Genomic DNA, 21214 nt, shown 5'->3' with positions numbered 1-21214 from the left:
TTACCTGGAAATTGTGAAAAGCCTTTCTGTGGATGCTGCCGATATGGATCTTAGAAGATTTATCGCCCATCGAAGATTGTTTCCGAAACGGTTAACGGTTTTTGTCGGTGCAGCGAACCAACTTGCCAAGGTTTTTGTTTTTACAGCCAACAACAAGATTGATGAATGATGATTGAGTCCAACAGCACTATCAATGAGTGGCTCCTAGGGACGTCTTTTCAGATTTATCAAGGATACTTTTTCCATAACTTTGCTACAGAAAGCACCAACGGAAGAAGTACACCCAATTCTACTACTAGAAGCAGAGGTGCTAATAAATCCACGTCCAGTCCCAGCAGATTTTGAGAAGCCGCCAGCTCTCACAGTGTTTCATTTGCTATTGGATACTCCGTCGACTGAAGCTGTTCGCCCCATACCGACACAGATTTGTACCGTCACCACAACAACAAGATGGAAGTCCGATTGACATGGTGATATTGCTTTTGTCGCCTCCTTAGATTGGTGCTCTGCACCGGGGCGTGCCATGTTGGCGACAGAACTCTTTTTATATAATTTACCTTTTTAGCATTATATTTTTATATTATGAATATGTCTTTTTGATACTTATTTTGTTTTTCTACTTGATTGACATATTATATTGTTGTTATATTGTATAAAGTGTGTACGTCTAAGAAAATATATTGGTAAGCCTCTCTTTATAATATTATTTTATTATTGTCGCTGCCCTCCTCTCCAACCAGCGCCGTTTTCAAATGTATTATTTATTTGAAAAAAATAAAAAGTTATAAAGTGTTAAGTTGGGAGAATATCCTATATATTTATACGTTTCTAAAATTTTTTTTGTCTTAAGAGCTGAGTAGGCGAGTGTGATGTTTTATAGTTCGTGGAAATCCTTATTTGCACCAGTATTGCTTGCCAAAAGAAAATATTTTGATAGTTTCCATGTTAACTATTTATAAGTCAATCTGAATAATGCTGCCCGACTTCTAGTGCATGTAACCATGCGATTGGTATGAAGCTTGATCAATTCAAAACTAAATTTTAAAACATAGGATTAAGGTTTAATTTTCTTACAAATCGCTTCTGGGGCAGCATTGGCTACATGTAAAATATATATATGTATGTATATATATGTTCTTAAATACTGTTACAATAAGAGAGGAGAAGCTTTTAAAATGCTTAGGTACCATTGCAAGAAAGATAAACGGATATTGCATAGATACACGACATGACATTTCAATTTATACATAGTTTTAAAAATTCATTTGTATGATATTATTCTGCACATGATATCTGTAATACTAATAGTATTTAGTACACCTAATGTAATGTAATCCTTATAGTATATATATTATAAGGATAAAATGTAATATAAAAAAACCGGAATATCGCACGACATGAAACTTCCGTTTCAGATACAAATATCATCAAATGGAATTTACGTTCTGATAACTTATCTGTTTGCTGAAATAATATTCCGGTATTTATATAGCACACACCTTTTGTTTTTATAATAGACTATATTTATTTTATATAGGATCAATAACCTTACCTGATTCGCCATTATAATTAAAATCTTGGCCGTCTTCCCGCCGCCACATTACGTAAGGCTCCGGATATCCGGATGCACGACACACCAAGGTTACATCCGAGCCTTCACGTACCACCATATCCGTCGACGTCATATTATCGATGATTGATGGAGGCACTATATAAACCAATCAGGGTGGGTAAGTAAATTATGTTGTACATTGGAAATTCTTAAAAAGCTTAGTTTTTACGCTTATGTGATGCAAAGTAGTAATCGTTCCTTATAGATATGAACAAGCATTCTGAATATCTCATAATATACTGTGATGCCCATGGCATTCTTAATATGTTACTATTTTTGAGGTCTTACTTTGTAATTTTACTGCTACATTCTATCATTCAGATCAAAACACAGCCATGCCAGCAAAATAATTTCACTGTAGAAATACGACTTTGTAGAAAATCTCACTCTTGTAATTATTTTAACTCACCTACGACTTGCAGATATCCCTTTCTAGAGCGCATAGGGTCTGTATTCACTTGACACATGTACCAGCCGCGATCCACCTCCTGCACGTTCTTGATGTGCAGGTACCAGGAGCGGTGGTCGTTGTAGGACAGGCTGATCCGCGGGTTCTGAGTGATTATATTGTGGTGGATACTCAGGATCGTCTGTGTATCCATTCGCACCCAGGCTACCTGTTAGAAATTGTTTCTACATAAATATCATTATTAATTACTCAAATACTTCTAAAGTTATACGTCTACATACGTTTATACCGACATTTTTAAATAAATAAAATTTGTGTATTATATAAAAATAAGGTTTATTTTAGACAACCAGTAGCTGTTAATTTCTGCAAATAACAAATTTGAATAATTTATTATTTATAGCTTGTATTATTAGATCTATTATTAGATGTTAACATTGCTTAAAATAGGTATTAAATCTAATTATAGCATAGCAAATATAGTTTAAAAATGTATACCTTGAATCCCCTTAAGTTATCGACGACGCATGCTAATAAAGCGTCCCTGCCGATCGTAACTGTGACGTTAGGTATGGGTTCAGCAAACCTTGGATACATAGATTCTGAAAAGAAATGTTTGTTTTATGCCGGGCAACTAGTAAACATGTTTACTGAAACTTTTAGATCGATCGGGTGGAGCGAACAAACATGACGTGGAGTGGTAATTTTAGGTGCCAGCGTGTCTGGTGCCGTCGGGGACGGCTATGGCGCATTGGCAGCGACTAGACTTACTGGTGGCGATGACGTCGAAGATACGGACAACGACGGACATGATATATGCGTGACCCACCAACGAAAAATAAATTGTTTACCGTACAAGAAAAACATTACCAGTGATAAAAAAATAATCGTTGCAAATAAGTTAAAAGGTCGCTTAATTATGGCAGATTTTTAATGTGTATACTCACAGATGATTTTAGGCCACAAATCGAAAGAAGAATTTATATTTTTTATAAAAAAATGTATCAATTTCTATATATAGTTATTAGTAATCATAAATTCTTGAATAATAATAAATATTTATAAATATTGAAAAAATTAATTTTTTTATAAATATACTTTTTAAAATAAATATAATATTAATATTATACATTATTCCGAATTAAACTACGAGTTACAGAATAGTAATTTCAGTGGCCTGAATTCAATACATAATAATCAATGATTGTCTTGACGTAAGCAAGTAGTATTTCAATATTCTACTATTCAGATTTCAACAGTAGTATCCAATATTGCTAAGTACTTTGCCAACTAACAGAAAGCATACTATGAAATTTTAGGTATTTCAGCAAGGATTCAAAGGTAGATTGAGAACATGAGTCCAGAACGTTATCGATTACGAATCATTTTGTAAACTATCTTTGCAATCTGTTACCTGTTTTAAAGTTTGAAATGGAAATAGAATCAACTGAGTTATTGTGATGATTTTAATTAAAATTGTAGTTTCCTTGTACCTATTAGAAGTTTCACGACCACTTGGTAAAGTTAGAATGGACGAATAAGAATAAACATCTAGATGACCTTAATTTATTATAGACTCAGGATTTTATGATGAAGAGTAATTATTCACAATGAATAATAAATAATTGAAATAATGAATAATAATAATAATAGTAATTTATTTATTGGAAACAGTAGATATATACCTAATTTGATTTTGGTATATATACTATAGTTATGACTGCATAAAGCTAATGGACTTACCATCTGGGACTTCTATTGGTGCTACAGAGACTACATTTTGTCCGCTAGTTAATTCACGACCTGCAATCAAAATCTTAATTTAAATGAACGTCATAAAGAACTTTTTCGATGTAATTCGATTAAGAGAATAAAACGGGTATGATTAAGAATTTTTAATTAATTATTCAATCTTATTAGCATTCATGAAAATAATCATAATAAAGCATCAGCATAGTAATCTAATAATGTAATAATACTTAAATCAAAGATTTTTAGGTAATTAATAAAAAAATTTAATTACTAAAATTTTTAAAGTTTGTTTGAAACTAAATCAAATGAAAGTCATTTGCTTTAATATTTCAAAATATCCCTTATTTATAAACACGTCAAACTTCTTACAAACCTATGTCAGCTCTCGAAGTGTTTTGTCTTTTCCTTTTGTACTAATTTCTCAATTTGAAAGACAATGACAAAATACTGTAATAGTTAAAATAAGTTTGCAGGATGTTTTAATTTTTATGAATAAGAGGGTAACTTGATATTCGAATACATGTTACAAATACACTTCTCATTACTGCATGGTATGTACAATTTTACATGACACGGTAACATTGTTTTTATTGTTGTCTCTCAACATTCCAGCAAAAATCATGTGATGTGTTAAAAAAATTAAAAGGTTTAGCGTATGTTGTATATTGTTAATGTATCCCAAACGGCATATGCACATTAATTGTCGCTGTCGTCCCTTCGCTACATTAACTAGGATAGGTTTTTGTCGAGAGAAGCGTATGCCATTACGTCTAGCGATGACAGCCCCTCTCCGCTTCTGCGACAGGATTGTTCCATTATCGGCCTGGAGTTATGAATAATTGACGCTCTCGACTACGCTCCGTGGATGCGGTGATGACGTATCAAATTATGGTGATAGCGTGGCGTGATCGCACTTGGAAGCCATTTACTGTTGCGATCGTCAAGTGTGTACCGTTCAATCAGTATATGATATGTTTGTTAATTAATGTATTTAATTGTAAACAGATTCAATTTATGGTCCCTACCATACAAATACCGTACAAATTCTATTAATTTATTATAATCTTAATAATGATATTTCTATAATTTATTTATTGAAGTAAATAGTACCTATTAAAGAAATTGGCACTAGTTATAAATGCGATATAAATATGAACAATTTAAACGATCCTACTTTTGAAGATCATTTCTATATATCAAAATGCTTAATATTTTAGAAGTAATATTTGATCTAGTTTCAATTATTTGAATTGCCAAAATTTTATCTATGATAATTTATTGTGATATTGAAGAAAATCGGATATTCCATTGAGAAATTATGAAGTAAATGCATATGTTTGCTATTTGTAAAGCTGATATATAAAATTGGAATACATTTACATTTGATACAACCTAACAATCATTATAATATCTAAGTATGCACAATAGTTAGTTTTGAAAGGCGTTTTTAAATATTATAAATAGATAATACTAACAGTATTATTATTTTTGAAACTTATGTTCATTATTTAACGAGGTCTATTTACAAGTATATGTATAAAGTGTATATACTTCCGTACAAAGTTGAAACAATTGTCGGAAACGACAAACATACTATACTAGTACAAAAAATCTCGTTTTATATAAACAGTATTATTATAATATTATTTATAGACTAATAAGGATTTAATATAAACATTTGATCAATTATGATCGGATTGATTGTATTCTATCTAATGCAGGATTCATTGAAACCGGTGTGTACACCTGAGATGTGCTAAGAAACTGGATAAAAATTAAAATATGTATATGGATACAGATCTTTGGAATTCGGTTCTCTTTGAGTCCTCCATACAGGATTCGATACGAAGATATATAATTATTGTTGTATCAATAATTCCCTCTATTTTAATATGTAAAATCACTAATTAAGATTAAACCATGCTGGGGCTGACATATCATTATAGAATAAAAGCCCCTAAATAAGAGTGTATATGTAGATAGTATAGAGAATATATATATATATATATATATATATATATATATATATATATACATATATATATATATATATAAAAATAATAACTAACATCTTTGTTATTATGCCACATTAAATTGTAATGATATTTCCTACCTCGGTGTGAAGGGATGCTCGCAACTTCCCAAGCTCTGTTGACACGGGGTCAGTTGCGAGGGTAAACATGCTTCTAGACCAATTGCCAACTTGTTCGTAAGTGGATTGAATTCTAGTAACATTGAGGGGCCCTTACTTATTATAGGTAATTACATCGAAACAACAAAATTCGAAATTGAGTAGACAAGTTAGAAATCAATATACTCATGGAGGACAATGAATTAATAAGCCTAACTCCATTTGTTAATTTATAATCCGAATCAAGTTTTAATAATAGGTAATTACCTACCCATTATGAATATCTTTGAATTTTAAGTATAAAGAAGAAAATAATTAAAATTAATTATTTGTCGTCTATATAACAAACCGATGTATGATTAATTTTTTAAACATATTTATTATGTGTTTATTATGCACAATCTGTCTATAATATAACGAAGAAAATAAAATACATCTTCTAATTTAGCAAGGTAATAAAAATATTAAATAACTTTAGAAAAGATAATTTAAATAAATTAAAGACGCGCTCTGCTATTACGGTGAATTGATTTATGAAAAAAGTTTCACAACCTTAAAACCAATTTAAGAAAACTTTTTTGTTTTACGTGACGCGGGATGGCGGGAAATTTACTAAGTGTCCGATGTTATTTAAATGTTAACTCAAATAATATTAAACAAAGCGTAAATTTCGCTTTAAATGTACATTAACACTGAATATAACTTTTATTGACTGAAAGAATTTATTTTTATCTAGATGGAAATCTGGGATATCATCCACGCGGATCCTATTTCCTCCCTTTCCCGTGGGAAATCCAAAAAGTCTCAGTAGATGTGTACGTCACATAAGAATCTTGCGTGTAAAATTTTCTGTTTATAACTTTACGGTTCTAGTGATTAATCCCTCACAATAGGTAACTTAGTACAAAAATTAAGATTTCATTGCCAATTTTTATGGTAAAATTAACGAATTATTAAGGTGGCTACCAAAATACATTAAATACGAGTATATGTATATCTAATAACATATATATTATAATATATTTTTATTTAAAACAACCTAATGAAGATTTGCAAATGTCAGATACAATCCATTAGGAAAATCACAATGCTGACGGCCAAGTTCCAGTAAAGAAGACACTTTTGAAGAAGAAAAACTAGAATAAGTTCGAGCATGTATAAATTAAAACAATTGTATTGAAACCAAAAGAATTTTTGGCAAATTAATTTCCATTCAATTATATTTCGCGCCAGTTTTATGGCTTCATATAAAAGCTTCGCTACGATCGCTCGGAATCTCGTCAATTTAATAAGTGAATTGTCCTGAAATGTATAACAATGATTGTTTGTCTTGTTTTGTTATTGTGCTGGAATTCTTTTGATTTTTTTTTTATAAATTTCGTCAATGTTTACAAAAGGAAAATTTCCTCGAAAAATGTAATATAATTTTATCATCGGGTTGTATAAAATATAATAACATATTTTAGTATCCTTTTTCTTACATAATAATATTATTTTTACAATGGATATTTATATGACTATTTGAGACTCAGTATTCAAACCTTTTATAGAGATCAAATGGCATATGTTAGTGTGCGTCGGAATAAATAAACGCTGAGACATTGTCAGAAAAAGAATATTCTGCGTTCCTATAATATATCCACTCACCCGTCGACTATTGACCGTCCGACTAGAGAGGGAGGAGAGGAATAGCTAGTTAGTGCGCTGTTAGCGTTTATTGCTAGTATTATACCCTGTCAGCTAGATCTGCACAGGGCTTTTCTTATAGCTGTTGTGGTTAATTCCTAGTGAATTCGCCATGATGGTTCAACTAATCTGACATTCTCATCTTTTTCCCTCTATCAGTTTGTTCGTTATTATATTCCGTTAGCATAAGTGAGTGTATTATAGCATATGATCGGAACTTGAAAATGTATGTCCATAGAATGTCTGCGTAGCACCTATGAGTACGCACACGCGTTCTTGAATTTTATCTAAGTAAAAGAAAGAATTTCAACCAAACCCTAATTAGAGTAACAAACAGGTATACAAATGGATGCAAACGAGAGTTCTTAATTGATATTTTGATTATAACAACTCGTTTCTAACATCTTCGTTTTTAATATCTATCAATTAATAACACAAATGTTGACTTTTTTTTTTTAAAAAAGGAAATTTATAAAAAATATGTTTTTATACGTAATATACTTTGAAACTGATTGCCGATTCAACGCATTTATCAAAATGTTAGGGAAATCTAATGCATAATATACATACAAAAATAGAGTCAAATGGAAAACTTCTTTCTTTTTGATATCAGGTAATATGCTATGTGTTTTTATATGTAATATATCTTGAAAATCAGAAAAAAATGAGCTGGTCACATAGAACCGACAATCAATGATAAAGAAATGTTCTTGAGTGGCGACCTCGTATGGACAAACGCAATCTAGGACGTGGGAGTGACGACCTGAAATGCTTTGCTGAGAGACAGTGGATGCAGGTGACTCAGGACCGTTCAATGGACGGATAATGACTGAAATGATGAATGAAAATGATATCTTGAAATTTATTATCGTTTCAACGCAGTTTACAAAATGCCAAGGAAAGATATTGCTTAATATACATACAAAAAAAAAGTCCAACTGAAAACCTCTTCATTTTCGAAGAATTAGTACTTTAAGTTTTACAATATTTTTTTTTTTTGTAACAAAATAGGGATTAGCAAAATTTGCAATTCTCAAAGGGCGAAGGGAAAAACCGTAGACTAGAGAAAGCTGTTTTCGTCAGACTCTAAGGAATTAACTTAATTACTCTAAGAAAATTAAATAATATAACAGCTACAATTGATGAAGACTGTTATAAATTATTACACAATTATGTATTTAACAACTAGCTGACTCAGCAAATATTGTTTTATCCCTACTGCCATCTATTGGGTCCATTTTTAATTATCCAGATAAAAACTATCTTTTAAGATGAAACAAACAATACACATATACAAAATTTTATTAAAATCGATTGAACAGTTTGTGATATTAGTATGAACGAATATCGTAATATAGGATTTTTGTATATTACGACGAACAGTACATAATCTCTTTTTTTAAATACCTTACCTACCTTTGATACCTTAATTTCACAAAGGATATTGTAAAAGTTATTTATTGATAGCAATCCCTTCCTACGCCATAAATATCATTTGTAAGTATTTTTGTAAACCCTTTAAATGTTTTTTAACATAAATTTCACGTATCTAAGAATTGAAATTGAATCAATATTCAGCAGGATTTAAATTTAATTATGGTCCTTGAGTCCATTTTAAGGTATAAAAAACGTGAAATAATATGCAGTAGCGAATTTTATTAAGTCTATATCTTTAGTTGCATTGTATATCCCACTTTTAAATCTACTGGAATTCATTTACATTCTACTATGACGATGATTTTCCACTACGGTGTAGTGAAGGAAAAAAGAAATTAGGTACCAAGTGCACAATTTATTTTTCTCTAAAATTTTTTATTCAATGACCCCACATTTTGTGAAGTATCCCTCAACTTTAGGATATTATTGATCTTATTTGATAAATTTTTAAGTAACTTTATGAAGGAAGTTCCTAATTCGACTATATCTATTTCTTTTTTTATTGTTAATTTCTGAGTCGTTTTAGATTGTTCTTTTTAAGACGTAATATCCCGTATACATCTTATTGATTTTATCACAAATAAAATTTTAAATTATATTCGTATCGAATAGAAAAGATATACAAAATATCTTTTTTTTCTTCTACCTCATAATTACTTTCAAATTTCATTTATATTTTTGGCAGTCTTTATTAAGATACTTTTTTTTTTATAATATAAACGATATCTATTTAAAATATCTATTTATCGAATTAATGAGTGTTATTAGAAGAAAAAATGCACTATTCTGTTGGCTTATTTACGATCGTCAATCTTATTTTCGTAAGGGCGAGAATTGTTTGTTAGTAACATGAAAAAGAAGATCTCATTGTTGGCAATGGATATCAATGAACCTATCCAGTCAAGTCGGCTTCAATGCAGTCAATTCTTTTGGAAACTATCTTGTTTAATTCTTGGCGAATTCATTAGAATGGGTCAATTGACCTAAATTCATTCTCCCTCATCATGCGTCACTAGTACTTCATGGGTATAAACCGATAGTACAGGCGGAATTTTCTAATAATGATAAAAAAACCTAACTCTCGGAATGTATAAAATCCATTTCATGTTATATAGGTTTTTATTTCAACTATTACTTTAATAGAGTATATCCTCATATCCTACAGCCTAAATGATCGCGTACAACGCGGTTACAAAGATGTTTTCTCCCACAAACACTCAGGTTATGGAATGAGCTCCCTGCCGAGGTTTCCAAAAGACTACAAAAAAGTTTTTCCCAAGAAACTACAGCATGGGGTTCTTCAAAAAGGGGGTAAAGAGGTTTCTTCAGGGTCGGCAACGCGCGCGTAATACCCATGGTATTGCAGGCGTTCATACGCTACGGTAACCACTTACTATCAGGTAGGCCATATGCTTGATAGCCACCTCAGTAGTATAAAATAAATAGAGTAGGGTTGTATATGAACCGTCATTACCAATTTTGTAATTTTGTCACACTATTACCAAGTCTGAAATTTATAATTTAACATTCTTTACTATATACATATTTTATATTGAGTTATGACTAAGTACTGGAACACTTGAAACGAAGTTACGCGACCTGTCTAATTAAATATGAAATCAATACAATATAATCGTAGGCATAAGAACTGTGAATATTATTTATTCATTGGTGTAGGTGTCCCAAAACCATACTTGTTTATTATTTAAATTACAAACCACCTTACTTTTATACGATACTTTATTCATGCTATACAATATAAATAAAATAAGTTTACACTATATTTGCAGTATTATTTACAGTATTATTTATGTACCTACTTATTATTTTCCTTATATAATTCTAAATACGTAAATACGTACATATATAAATAGTTTCAAAGTCTAGTTCTGACTACTCGTTATTGCTATCGTCCAGAAGGTAGAAGATATATATATATATATATATATATATATATATATATATATAATTAAAATTATATAAGGTTACTAGTGTTTTAGTTTTAGTAAGTTGCTCCTCATCGCATTTACACATCGCATTCGCAATTATATATGTCAAACAAAATTTGCTATTGTTTTTACTGAGTGTACGATAATGTTTTTTGAATAAAAGTATGCAGCTTATATTTAAAGAAAAATAAAGTAAACTTAGTTTGTTTCATATATATATATATATATATATATATATATATATATATATATATATATATATATATATATATATATATATATATATATATATATATATATATATTTTTTTTAATGTATGATAATGGAATGGTAACCACAAGGCACAAGTGTAGGATGATAGGTGAGAATGGAAAGGCTGGTCAGTTAGCCCATCATGATAAATACACCTGGAATTCAGCACAATAGTTTCCAAGGGCGCTACGTAGAGGTCGACCTGAAAGAGTATATTGCTAGTAATAGGAGGTAGTCCGCACTACTAACGATCCCTTTAACCCTATATATTAGATTGTCATTTGTTTGGGGGCCCAAGTTCGTCATCAAAAACTCTACTGTCTTTTCTTCGCACTATGGATTTTTTTTTTGATGGGTGAAAATGGTATGGTAACCCCGACTGCGCTAACAGGATACGCTGGCGGAGCACCAGTGAAGGGTGATAAATGAGAATGAAAACAGGCCAGTTAGCCCATCATGATGAATTCATCAGGAATTAAACATGATAGTTTCCAGGGAGAATCGCGAAGAGGTCGACCTGGTTGAGTATATTGCTAGCAATAGGATTCTCAGTCTCCATTACTAACAATCCCTTTCCCCCCGCACAATGGATTTACAAATTATAATGGTAGCGGAATTGAATTCAGTTATACTAATCTGGTGAAAATTGACTTGGTAAAATTACTTCTTATAATACTTTATAGCAGGTATATAAATAAAAATCATTTTTCAAATGTATGTATATGTATGTGTAGGAGTTCTGAAGTGATGCACTTACGTGCGAAGTGATCACTTCAGAACGCCTACACCTATTTCCTTAATTATTTTTTTTGTTTGTTGTGTCTGTAATTGTCACAACAAGGTTTGTGTGAAAGAAAAAAATTTTAAAAAAATATAATAAACTGTAAAATTAAAGACTTAAAAAATCTACATATAAAAAAGTGAGTAAGTGAAGTAGAAAATAGTGCTTCATTAGTACCCTCGAACAAATTCGTAGCGGACAGCTAATAAAATATAAAGAAAGTGTAAAATATAAATAATAATGTAAAATAAAATATAAATTATTGTTATTAAGTGAAAGATAATTCAATTAATAACAATAATTTATTAAACACTTCCAGTCATACTTCCTGCGCGATATAAAGAAATATTTGTGTTCCGAGTGCTGGCCAAAGTGAATCATATTCCGACGGCAAAGGGAGACGACATAGAAGAAAATACGTCTACAATCTGTAGCGTAGTATGAAATATGATTATAAAGGTATATATTCGTATTTTAGTTCAAGGTTATTTTGTTATGCAACTTAGAATGAATGAAAGGGGTAACAGTCATCTATAGTCATATATATGAACCATCGCCCGTGATACTCTTCATACGTTGCCATTCTTGAGGACTGATTTTAATTTATATAATAATAATAAACTTTATTAACAAATACAGATACAGTATTAATATATACAATGAGCTCTTGTATCCCGTAGTACAGGTACTACTTATTTGAAATAAATAATTAATTACTATTAATAATAATAATAATAATATTTATTTAAGAAAGATACAGTTGCATAAGGTACAATTTACAATTTTTACAATTTACAACAAGGAAATATCTGCATTACCATCAGTTCCTAACCTAGGCCAGACCTGGGGACTATGAGTGCGATTACCTATTTAGTACACTTTATTTACAAAAAAAAATAAATAAATAAATCAGGAAAACTATGTGAAAAAGTGAGTACTGTTGTAAAAACTCTATAGTCGTTTTTATTAATGTTCTATAATCAAAATATTAAATACAAAAATATAACAATATAATAATTTATGACAGTTCGCTATTCTCTTCTAAACTTCACATAATACATACATTTTTATTATTCATCCAACTGAGCTTATTATTTTCAACATTCGTTATCAGCACGATAGTAAGGAATTTATTTAAAAGATAATTCTACTCATGCATAATGGCTGGGATGAATTTGAATTGTATAAAAATGTTGGTGAAACGTGAAGATTATACGGCATGGGAATTCAAAATGAGAATGCTGTTGGTGCACGAAGAGTTGTGGAATACAATAGATGGTTATGAATCGTCTGACGATACACCTTCCCATGTAAAAGCACGTAATGACCAGAAAGCATTGTCAAAAATTTGTCTTTCTGTGGATGGTGCGGCAATGACGCATGTGAGGACAGCAACGACAGCGAAAGAGGCATGGTATGCATTACAAAAGGCATATGAAGGCCAAAGTCTTGGTCGGAAGTTGTCATTGCAGCGACAGCTGTACAGGTACTCCCTATCAGATTTTACCGATATTGAGTCGTACATTAATGCAGTCATGACAACTGCCCAGAATTTGGCAGATATTGGCAAAACAATAGAAGATAGCTCTCTTGCTGCGATTTTATTAGGTGGACTAACATCTCGTTATGATCCACTGGTAATGGCTCTAGAACATTCAAACCTCGAAGTAACATCAGAAATGGTTAAGACGAAGTTATTGAGTGAAATGTCAAAGATGGCTCAAAATGATGATGTTGCAGCGTTTCGTACTTCACAATTAAAAGCGAAGACGAAGAAACCTATTATATGTTTTAAATGTAGAAAACCTGGACATAAGAGCCCTGATTGCCCTATTAAAAAGGTAAAAAAGGCAAATATGTCAAAAATGGAACAAAACATAGAAGATACAACAGATTGCTTGTCAGAAGTGGCTATGTCATCCCTAAATAACCAGAACTCCGATAAATGGATAATCGACTCTGGAACATCGGGACATATGACTTCACACGGTGAATGGCTCAAAAATTATCGTTCTATCGATAGTGGAAGCATAACTGTAGCAAACGGACAAAAATTGCCAGCTGTGGGTATTGGTGAGGTATCAATTAATACCAACTCTGTAGTATCAAAAATAAATAATGTTATTTATGTTCCTAGTTTAAAATGTAATTTACTTTCCGTAAAGAAAGTTGTTGAAAAAGATTTTTCTGTTGTTTTTGATAAAAATGGTTGTAACTTTTATAAATCTTGTGATGTATCTTTTGCTAATAACCCTATTTTGCACGGTTCTTTTAGTGGTGGAATGTATAATTTAGATTGTTCTATTAACTTGCCACAAAATGTTTCAGCCTATAATGTGCACTCTGAACTCTCAAATTTTAAAATTTGGCATAAGAGATTAGGACATCTCTGTCGCATAGATATGGATCTACTTAGAAAAGGTCTAGCAGTTGGAGTGGAGTACAAGGAGGTTGACAAGGAACCATGCATACCCTGCGTGGAGGGTAAGCAAGCAAGAAAACCTTTTAAACGGTTGAAAAGTAAAAAAGCTACGTCAGTTCTAGAATTAATTCACACAGATTTATGTGGACCATTACCAACAACCTCTTTTCAAGGTAATAAATACTTTATTACTTTTATAGATGATTTTACCAGGTTTATATTTATTTATTTTATGTCTTCTAAGACAGAAGTCAAATCAAAGTTTTCTATTTTCAAATCTCTTGTTGAACGTGAAACTGGCTTAAAAATAAAAATAGTGCGATCTGATAATGGATCTGAGTACGTCAACAATGAATTTGCTGATTATTTGGCTTCAAATGGTATCAAGCACCAAACTACGATGCCCTATAGCCCTCAGCAAAATGGAGTGAGTGAACGATGCAATCGTAGCATTATGGAGAAAGCCCGTTGCATGTTGTCTCATGGTTCACTTGCGAAAGCTTATTGGCAAGATGCTGTAGCGACTAGTGTTTATTTGAAAAATAGGTCGCCACATCGTGCTCTTAATAAGAAAACTCCTTTTGAGATATGGTACGGATCTAAACCTAACTTATCTCATCTTAAAGTCTTCGGATGCAGAGCTTTAGTTCATGTTCCTTCTTGCCAAAGAACTAAGCTAGATATGAAAGCAACTGAACATATTTTTATAGGATATTCAGATGATCCTAGAAGTTACTACTTCCGAAGTGCGAAAACACCTAGAAAGTTAGTAAAATCGAGAGATGTAACTTTTTTTGAAGATAAGTTTACAGGACTAACAATTGAAAAGGCAGACGACGTAAACTGTGATACAAGTTACTTATTTTCAAAGACCTCATCCTCAGAAGAAGCTTCATTATCTTCTCCTTCAATTGGCGGAGGTGGTGATATAGCAATTGAGGAACAAGATCACAATTCAGTCAGTACTGAAGAGGTACGCAATCAAGGAATGGAGACTGTACATTCAGGTAATATAATTAATTCTTCATCTCCGTCATCGGGTTCTTCAAGTAATTCTAATGATGATAGATCTGGAAGAAGGTACCCTGAAAGAATACGTAAACCTCCAAACTATTTTTCTTATAATACTCTAAGCGATGATCTGCTGTGCGGTGATCCTTTGACTTATCGTGACGCAATTACAAGAGATGATAAAAATGACTGGATCACTGCGATGAATAATGAGTATGATGCTTTATTAAAAAGAGAAACTTGGGTATTGGTGGAAAAACCGAGATTTAAATCTTGTATTTCGTCTAAGTGGGTTTACAAATTGAAAAGAGATGCTGAAGGAAATATAGTCAAGTATAAAGCTCGTTTAGTAGCTAAAGGTTTTACACAAATAGAAGGTGTAGATTATTATGACACTTTTTCTCCTGTTGTACGCTCCTCATCGTTGCGAACGCTGTTAGCATTAGCAGTACAGGAAGGATACAAAATACGTCATATGGATGTAGACACTGCCTTTTTATATGGTGATTTGGAAGAAGAAGTCTATATGAATCAGCCAGAAGGGTTTGTCCAGAGAAAGGAAGATGAAAATAAGGTATGTTTATTGAAAAAGGCCTTATATGGTTTGAAACAAGCTCCGAGAGCTTGGAATATAAAGTTAAAACAAACTTTGTCAACTATTGGATTCACTCAAATACCATCTGAACCTTGCGTGTTTACTAAAAATATTTCGAATACAGACTCCTTGGTTATAGCCATATATGTTGATGATCTTTTAATTATGTATAAAAATGAAGTAACATTTGACAACTTCAAATGTGAGTTGGAAAATTATTTTTCACTTAAAGATCTTGGTATTATTAATTATTTCATAGGCATAAATATATCTTGCCGAGAGAATATTATTAAAATATGTCAAAGTACGTATATTGAAAGTTTGTTAAAAAGGTTTGAAATGCAAAACTGTAAATCGGTTTCAACACCCCTTGCTCAAAAGAAACTGGAACCTAGTACAGGTGAGTCTAACTATTCCTATCAAGCATTAATTGGCTGTCTTATGTATGTGGCAGTAAATACAAGGCCTGATATAGCTTACGCAGTGAGTTATTTAAGTCAATTTAACTCCAATAATGATCAATCTCATTGGAATGCTGCTAAGCGATGTCTTCGATATTTAAGTGCAACTAAGCATGTTGGTATTTCGTACAGAAAGACTGAAGACTTCTCTATACTGCGTGGTTACTCAGATGCTGACTTCGCAAACTGTCCTGTTAGTCGTCGCTCATATACAGGATTTTACTTCGAACTTGCAAAAGGCCCTATTTCTTGGGAATCAAGAAAACAGCCTACAGTCGCATTGTCCTCTGCGGAATCCGAATACATGGCGCTATCAGCAGCTGCTAAGGAAGGTTGTTTCTTAAAACGTTTTGTGGCAGAAATAACAGGTAAAACTCTAAATGTTGTCATTTTTTCTGATAGTCAGAGTGCCCAGAAACTTGCGTTGAATCCAGTCCATCACAATAGAACCAAACATATAGACGTAAAGTTTCATTTTATTAGAGAAAAAGTAAATGACAAAATTATAGAATTAAGGTATATGCCCACTGATTCACTACCAGCGGATGTTTTGACAAAACCTTTAGGTCATGTTAAGCATTTACGATGTATGACGAATATGGGCATTGGGTAACCTTTTATCTTGTTATTTTTGTACCAGTATTTTTGTTAAGTAATATTTTTGTTATATATATATTTTGATTACGGGAGGATATGTTGTAAAAACTCTATAGTCGTTTTTATTAATGTTCTATAATCAAAATATTAAATACAAAAATATAACAATATAATAATTTATGACAGTTCGCTATTCTCTTCTAAACTTCACATAATACATACATTTTTATTATTCATCCAACTGAGCTTATTATTTTCAACAAGTACGTGTGTGTGTGAGTGCGCGCGCGCGTGTGTGTGTATGTGTGTGTGTGTGTGTGTGTGTTATTATTTTCATATTACATTATTATAATAAAGTATAGTGCGCTGTAGAAATTTTCGCTTTGAATTAACCGAAATTGAGCCCACATTCGCTGGGTCCTTATTAATTATATTTATTGCTTAGACAGAATACATCGATAACTGTCACGGTTGCTGGGAGACGGCGGTGGCGGATTTCCGCCGATGCGTCACGCTCTCGACCCCCGTCCGTTGTTTGTGATTCTTTCTTCTTCCCCTTGTTAACTGAATTATGCTATAGCAGTTTGGAAATCCTCTTAACTTGGTAATGTACTCGAATTCTTAAAATATATAAAAATATTGAAGCTTTCATATCTGTTTTTTGAGGTTACGAAATGAAGCGAAAAACATATCAAATGATATAATTAAAATTGTGTACCACGAACAAGACTTCATTTATAGCGAAATCAATAATTTTGATTTAAAAACTAAAATACTGGACCGATTTAAATATTTTTTTTTATAAAATCAATGTATGAGTAAATACAACAGACAGCGTTATTAGATAACAAACAAAAAAATGCAACCGAAATAAAAACCGTTTTCTTTTTGAAATTAGTTGAAAAATATCTGTAAGAATACAGATATTTTTCAACTTTTTTTCAGATTTTTTCATATTAATTTTTTTTTTTACTCTCCTAATAACTTATATATGTTATACAAAATTATTAATTTGTAATTAATTTTAATATCTCTCACTGGTGCCCCACAAGAGTATACCGTTAGCGCAGGTGAGATTACCATTCCTTTTCTATCCATTAAAATATCTACCATGTAGATAGTGCTAATAAAACAGAACGTTTTCTATTCCTTCTATGCTTCTATAATATACTGAGACAAAGAACTAAGACTAAAGCTAAGAATACCCAATTCGAGGAAACAGTTGAAAACATATCTACCGATATAATTGGTACTAAAATTAGACGCTAACTTTTGCTATATAATCATGCTCATTATGATTATTTTTCGTATTTAAATTCTCAGAATTGTACACGAATATTTTCAATTTTCTAAATATAACGCGAATCTATTAAGTCCTTTAATATTATTAATAATTTACGTATACTGATTTTTTCCTCAATTTTATTCCGAGAGTTCTTAGTATAATATAAAGTAGTAGATTAATAAAATTTATTACAGTATTTCATATTAAAAGGAAATAATAAGTATTTGTTTTAAATGACAATAAAAAAAGTTTCTTTAAAAAGAGACTACAATAAAAAAAAGGTTCATATAAAGGTATTACATAGTGAATACAGCACTACTGGTATCAGGTAATCTTGCTCTATTAAATAATAGCATTTCTATTTATTATTAATTAGATCACTAAAACAGGTAATAATACTATAATACTTCTTTAAGCAGTTAACAAAATTAAATAAATATATTTAGTAAAATAGATACTGAGAAATTGAATCCAGTTGTGAGAAAATAATTTTAGCTACGAGCTATCCAGTTCAAAAGAAAACTATTAACAAATTGCTTAAAGGAATAGCTAAAGTATATTCCTATTTTTTATAAATATTGTTAAAAGAAACTCAATTGAATTGTAAATATGCGAAGTTCCGTATATAACAACTTATATAACTTTGAATAAGTTACAGGTAGGCTTACATGAGGTTCTCGTTGGGTAATTTATAAACTGGTTCAAGCAAACGATATCGCGGATATTTACTAGTTTGTTAACTAGTAAAAGTGAATTCCAATTTCAATTTTTTTTTGTGTTACATTTATATATGAAAAATTAGTGGATGTTGATATCCTATATGTATTATAATTTCGGTATATATAATATTATGAAAATTGCAGCACGTAATGACGTCGCCCGGTAAATTACAGCAGAGACCTTCGCGTATAGTGAAACGACCTAGACACTCTTGATGCTAAAATATGACATCCTTACACGACTCTAGTACTATTGGTACATAATGAATTATATTTATTCTGTAAAATCCTACGAGTACTATAAATATGAAAGTTTGTAAAGATGTTCGAGCGTTTGATATTCAATCACGTTTCATATATATGTGGTTGAATATCAAATACTTCAATGAAAGTTTCAATGAAATTTGATATATAAAAAATAAAAGAAACAACATCCGGCTTTTTGGATGATATTTAAACTATATTCTGAATATCTTTTAGCCTAATTCACGCAGTAAAATCCGTGAGTTATAGTAAATATCATAGAAAATCATGATTACAAGCTACAATACATGAATATAAATCAATCAGTATGTGTTACACGTCCATACAATAGAATTTTGAATTTGAAGTGGTGTTCGTAGAAACAATCGAATATAATGGTACAATGAAATTAAATTTGATAATTTAAACACCAAAGCTTCTATTGTTATAATATCTATAGGGATATACACATACCTACACCTACTGGCAACCAGATGAATATAATAATTGTTCATTCAAGTCCTCGAAATTAAGTACCTATACTGATTGAAGCTTTGTTTGACTCGACGACTTCATTTGTATTTCATACAAATGTTTAATTTTATATGCCGTTGGCTTAACAATAAGTAAATTGGGATTCTTTTATATTAATAATAGAGATTTAAACATTAAATAATATAACTAGTTGTAACTCGTGTCTTTGTCCGCAAGAATTAAGATAAAAAGTAAATTATGAATTAATCTAGAATATGATTTCTATTGTGAAATACTATTAATATAATACTAAAATAATGTTTAATTACTTACATAACAAATATTAACAAACCTTCTATCTAAACATCTAAATATTATTATAAACTTTTATATTTACAATACCAGTCTGATTTTACAAATATGCCAATAGCTTTTGCAAAATGAAATTGTATTTAAAAAGTGCAATTTATTACATTCATGACAAAGGAAAAAAATTCCAATTTCATATAAAAACTTTTTACAAGTTGTCGACGAACTCAATAAAAATGCTAATTGCACTATCAACTCACCTGTCGTACTGCAACAAGCGGTCAGGAACGCTATCCATATCACATAATATAAATGTATAAAAACAGTCATTTTGTTGCAATTACATTAGATGATTATACTACTTTTTTGTTTGTCCCGGTTCACCTGTGAAATCGTGGTCGAACGCGTGATGCTACGAGGATAACGGGCGTGCGTCCCATCTCGGGCCGTGTTTCAGAGGCACTGCCGCGGGGCGGCACGCCACTCCGCCATTCGGCTTACTCGCCACTCCGCTTCTAACTACCCCAGGCAGATAAACAAGGGCGAAGAAAACCAGAACAAGCAGACAAGCCGTCTCGCTACTCTTTATTGCCGGGACCGAATACCGACATAATAAAATAAGACAAAAGACGAATAATCAAATTATAACTCGGGCGCTTTGAGAGAGTTGCTCGATCACCACCGAAATATTTGGAACAAACATCCGATAAATCGAACGTATGCAAATAGTGGTATTGGGATTTATATACAACCGATGCATATTTCATAAATCTTTATTTAAAACTGTTTCAAATCGTTTATTTACATTTCATATTTCATCAAAATTTAGACTATAATTTTAATTTCCTCTACAAAGTAAATACGGCTCTTTTTTTTTAAGTTTCAAAGGTTTTTTGTAGTTTATTAATTATATTTTGTATCTAGGTAGTAAAGAAAAGATAATTTGCATTCTCTCCTCACTGACCTGAAACGAAAAATTCCATTTTGCAAGTCAGGCTGAATAGAATTTTCACAATCGAGTTTCTGTGAAATAATTGAAATATTAATTTTAAAAGTTTACTTGTTACAAGTTTTTTCCGTATTTCTTTA

General features: G+C 31.2%; 1 protein-coding gene and 1 long non-coding RNA gene across 4 annotated transcripts in view; one reads left to right on the top strand and one right to left on the bottom strand.

Moving 5' to 3' along the window:
• Nucleotides 1–20645, bottom strand: part of LOC113519029 (lachesin-like) — a 39750-nt gene extending 19105 nt beyond the window's left edge. The window contains exons 1-5 of one of the 3 annotated variants that reach the window (XM_052892727.1): nt 20386–20645; nt 3765–3824; nt 2520–2623; nt 2022–2229; nt 1553–1708 (exon numbers count right to left, since the gene is read on the bottom strand). In XM_052892727.1, coding sequence (XP_052748687.1) covers nt 1553–1708; nt 2022–2229; nt 2520–2623; nt 3765–3824; nt 20386–20455 — 598 coding nt within the window. In that variant the 5' untranslated portion in view covers nt 20456–20645. The remainder of the gene's footprint in view (nt 1–1552; nt 1709–2021; nt 2230–2519; nt 2624–3764; nt 3825–20385) is intronic. The other 2 variants (XM_052892725.1, XM_052892726.1) reach the window with 2 other exon arrangements.
• On the top strand, nt 1584–5566 carry LOC128200184 (uncharacterized). The gene is made up of 2 exons (XR_008252581.1): nt 1584–1726; nt 2685–5566. It is a non-coding gene; the product is annotated as an uncharacterized LOC128200184 (long non-coding RNA).
• Nucleotides 20646–21214: the final 569 nt, after the last annotated feature.

The sequence above is a fragment of the Galleria mellonella genome, unplaced genomic scaffold, assembly GCF_026898425.1.
Source record: "Galleria mellonella isolate WM207_F2 unplaced genomic scaffold, CSIRO_AGI_GalMel_v1 utg165, whole genome shotgun sequence".
Classification (NCBI taxonomy): Eukaryota; Metazoa; Arthropoda; class Insecta; order Lepidoptera; family Pyralidae; genus Galleria; species Galleria mellonella.
This window is presented reverse-complemented; position numbering and strand designations above follow the sequence as displayed.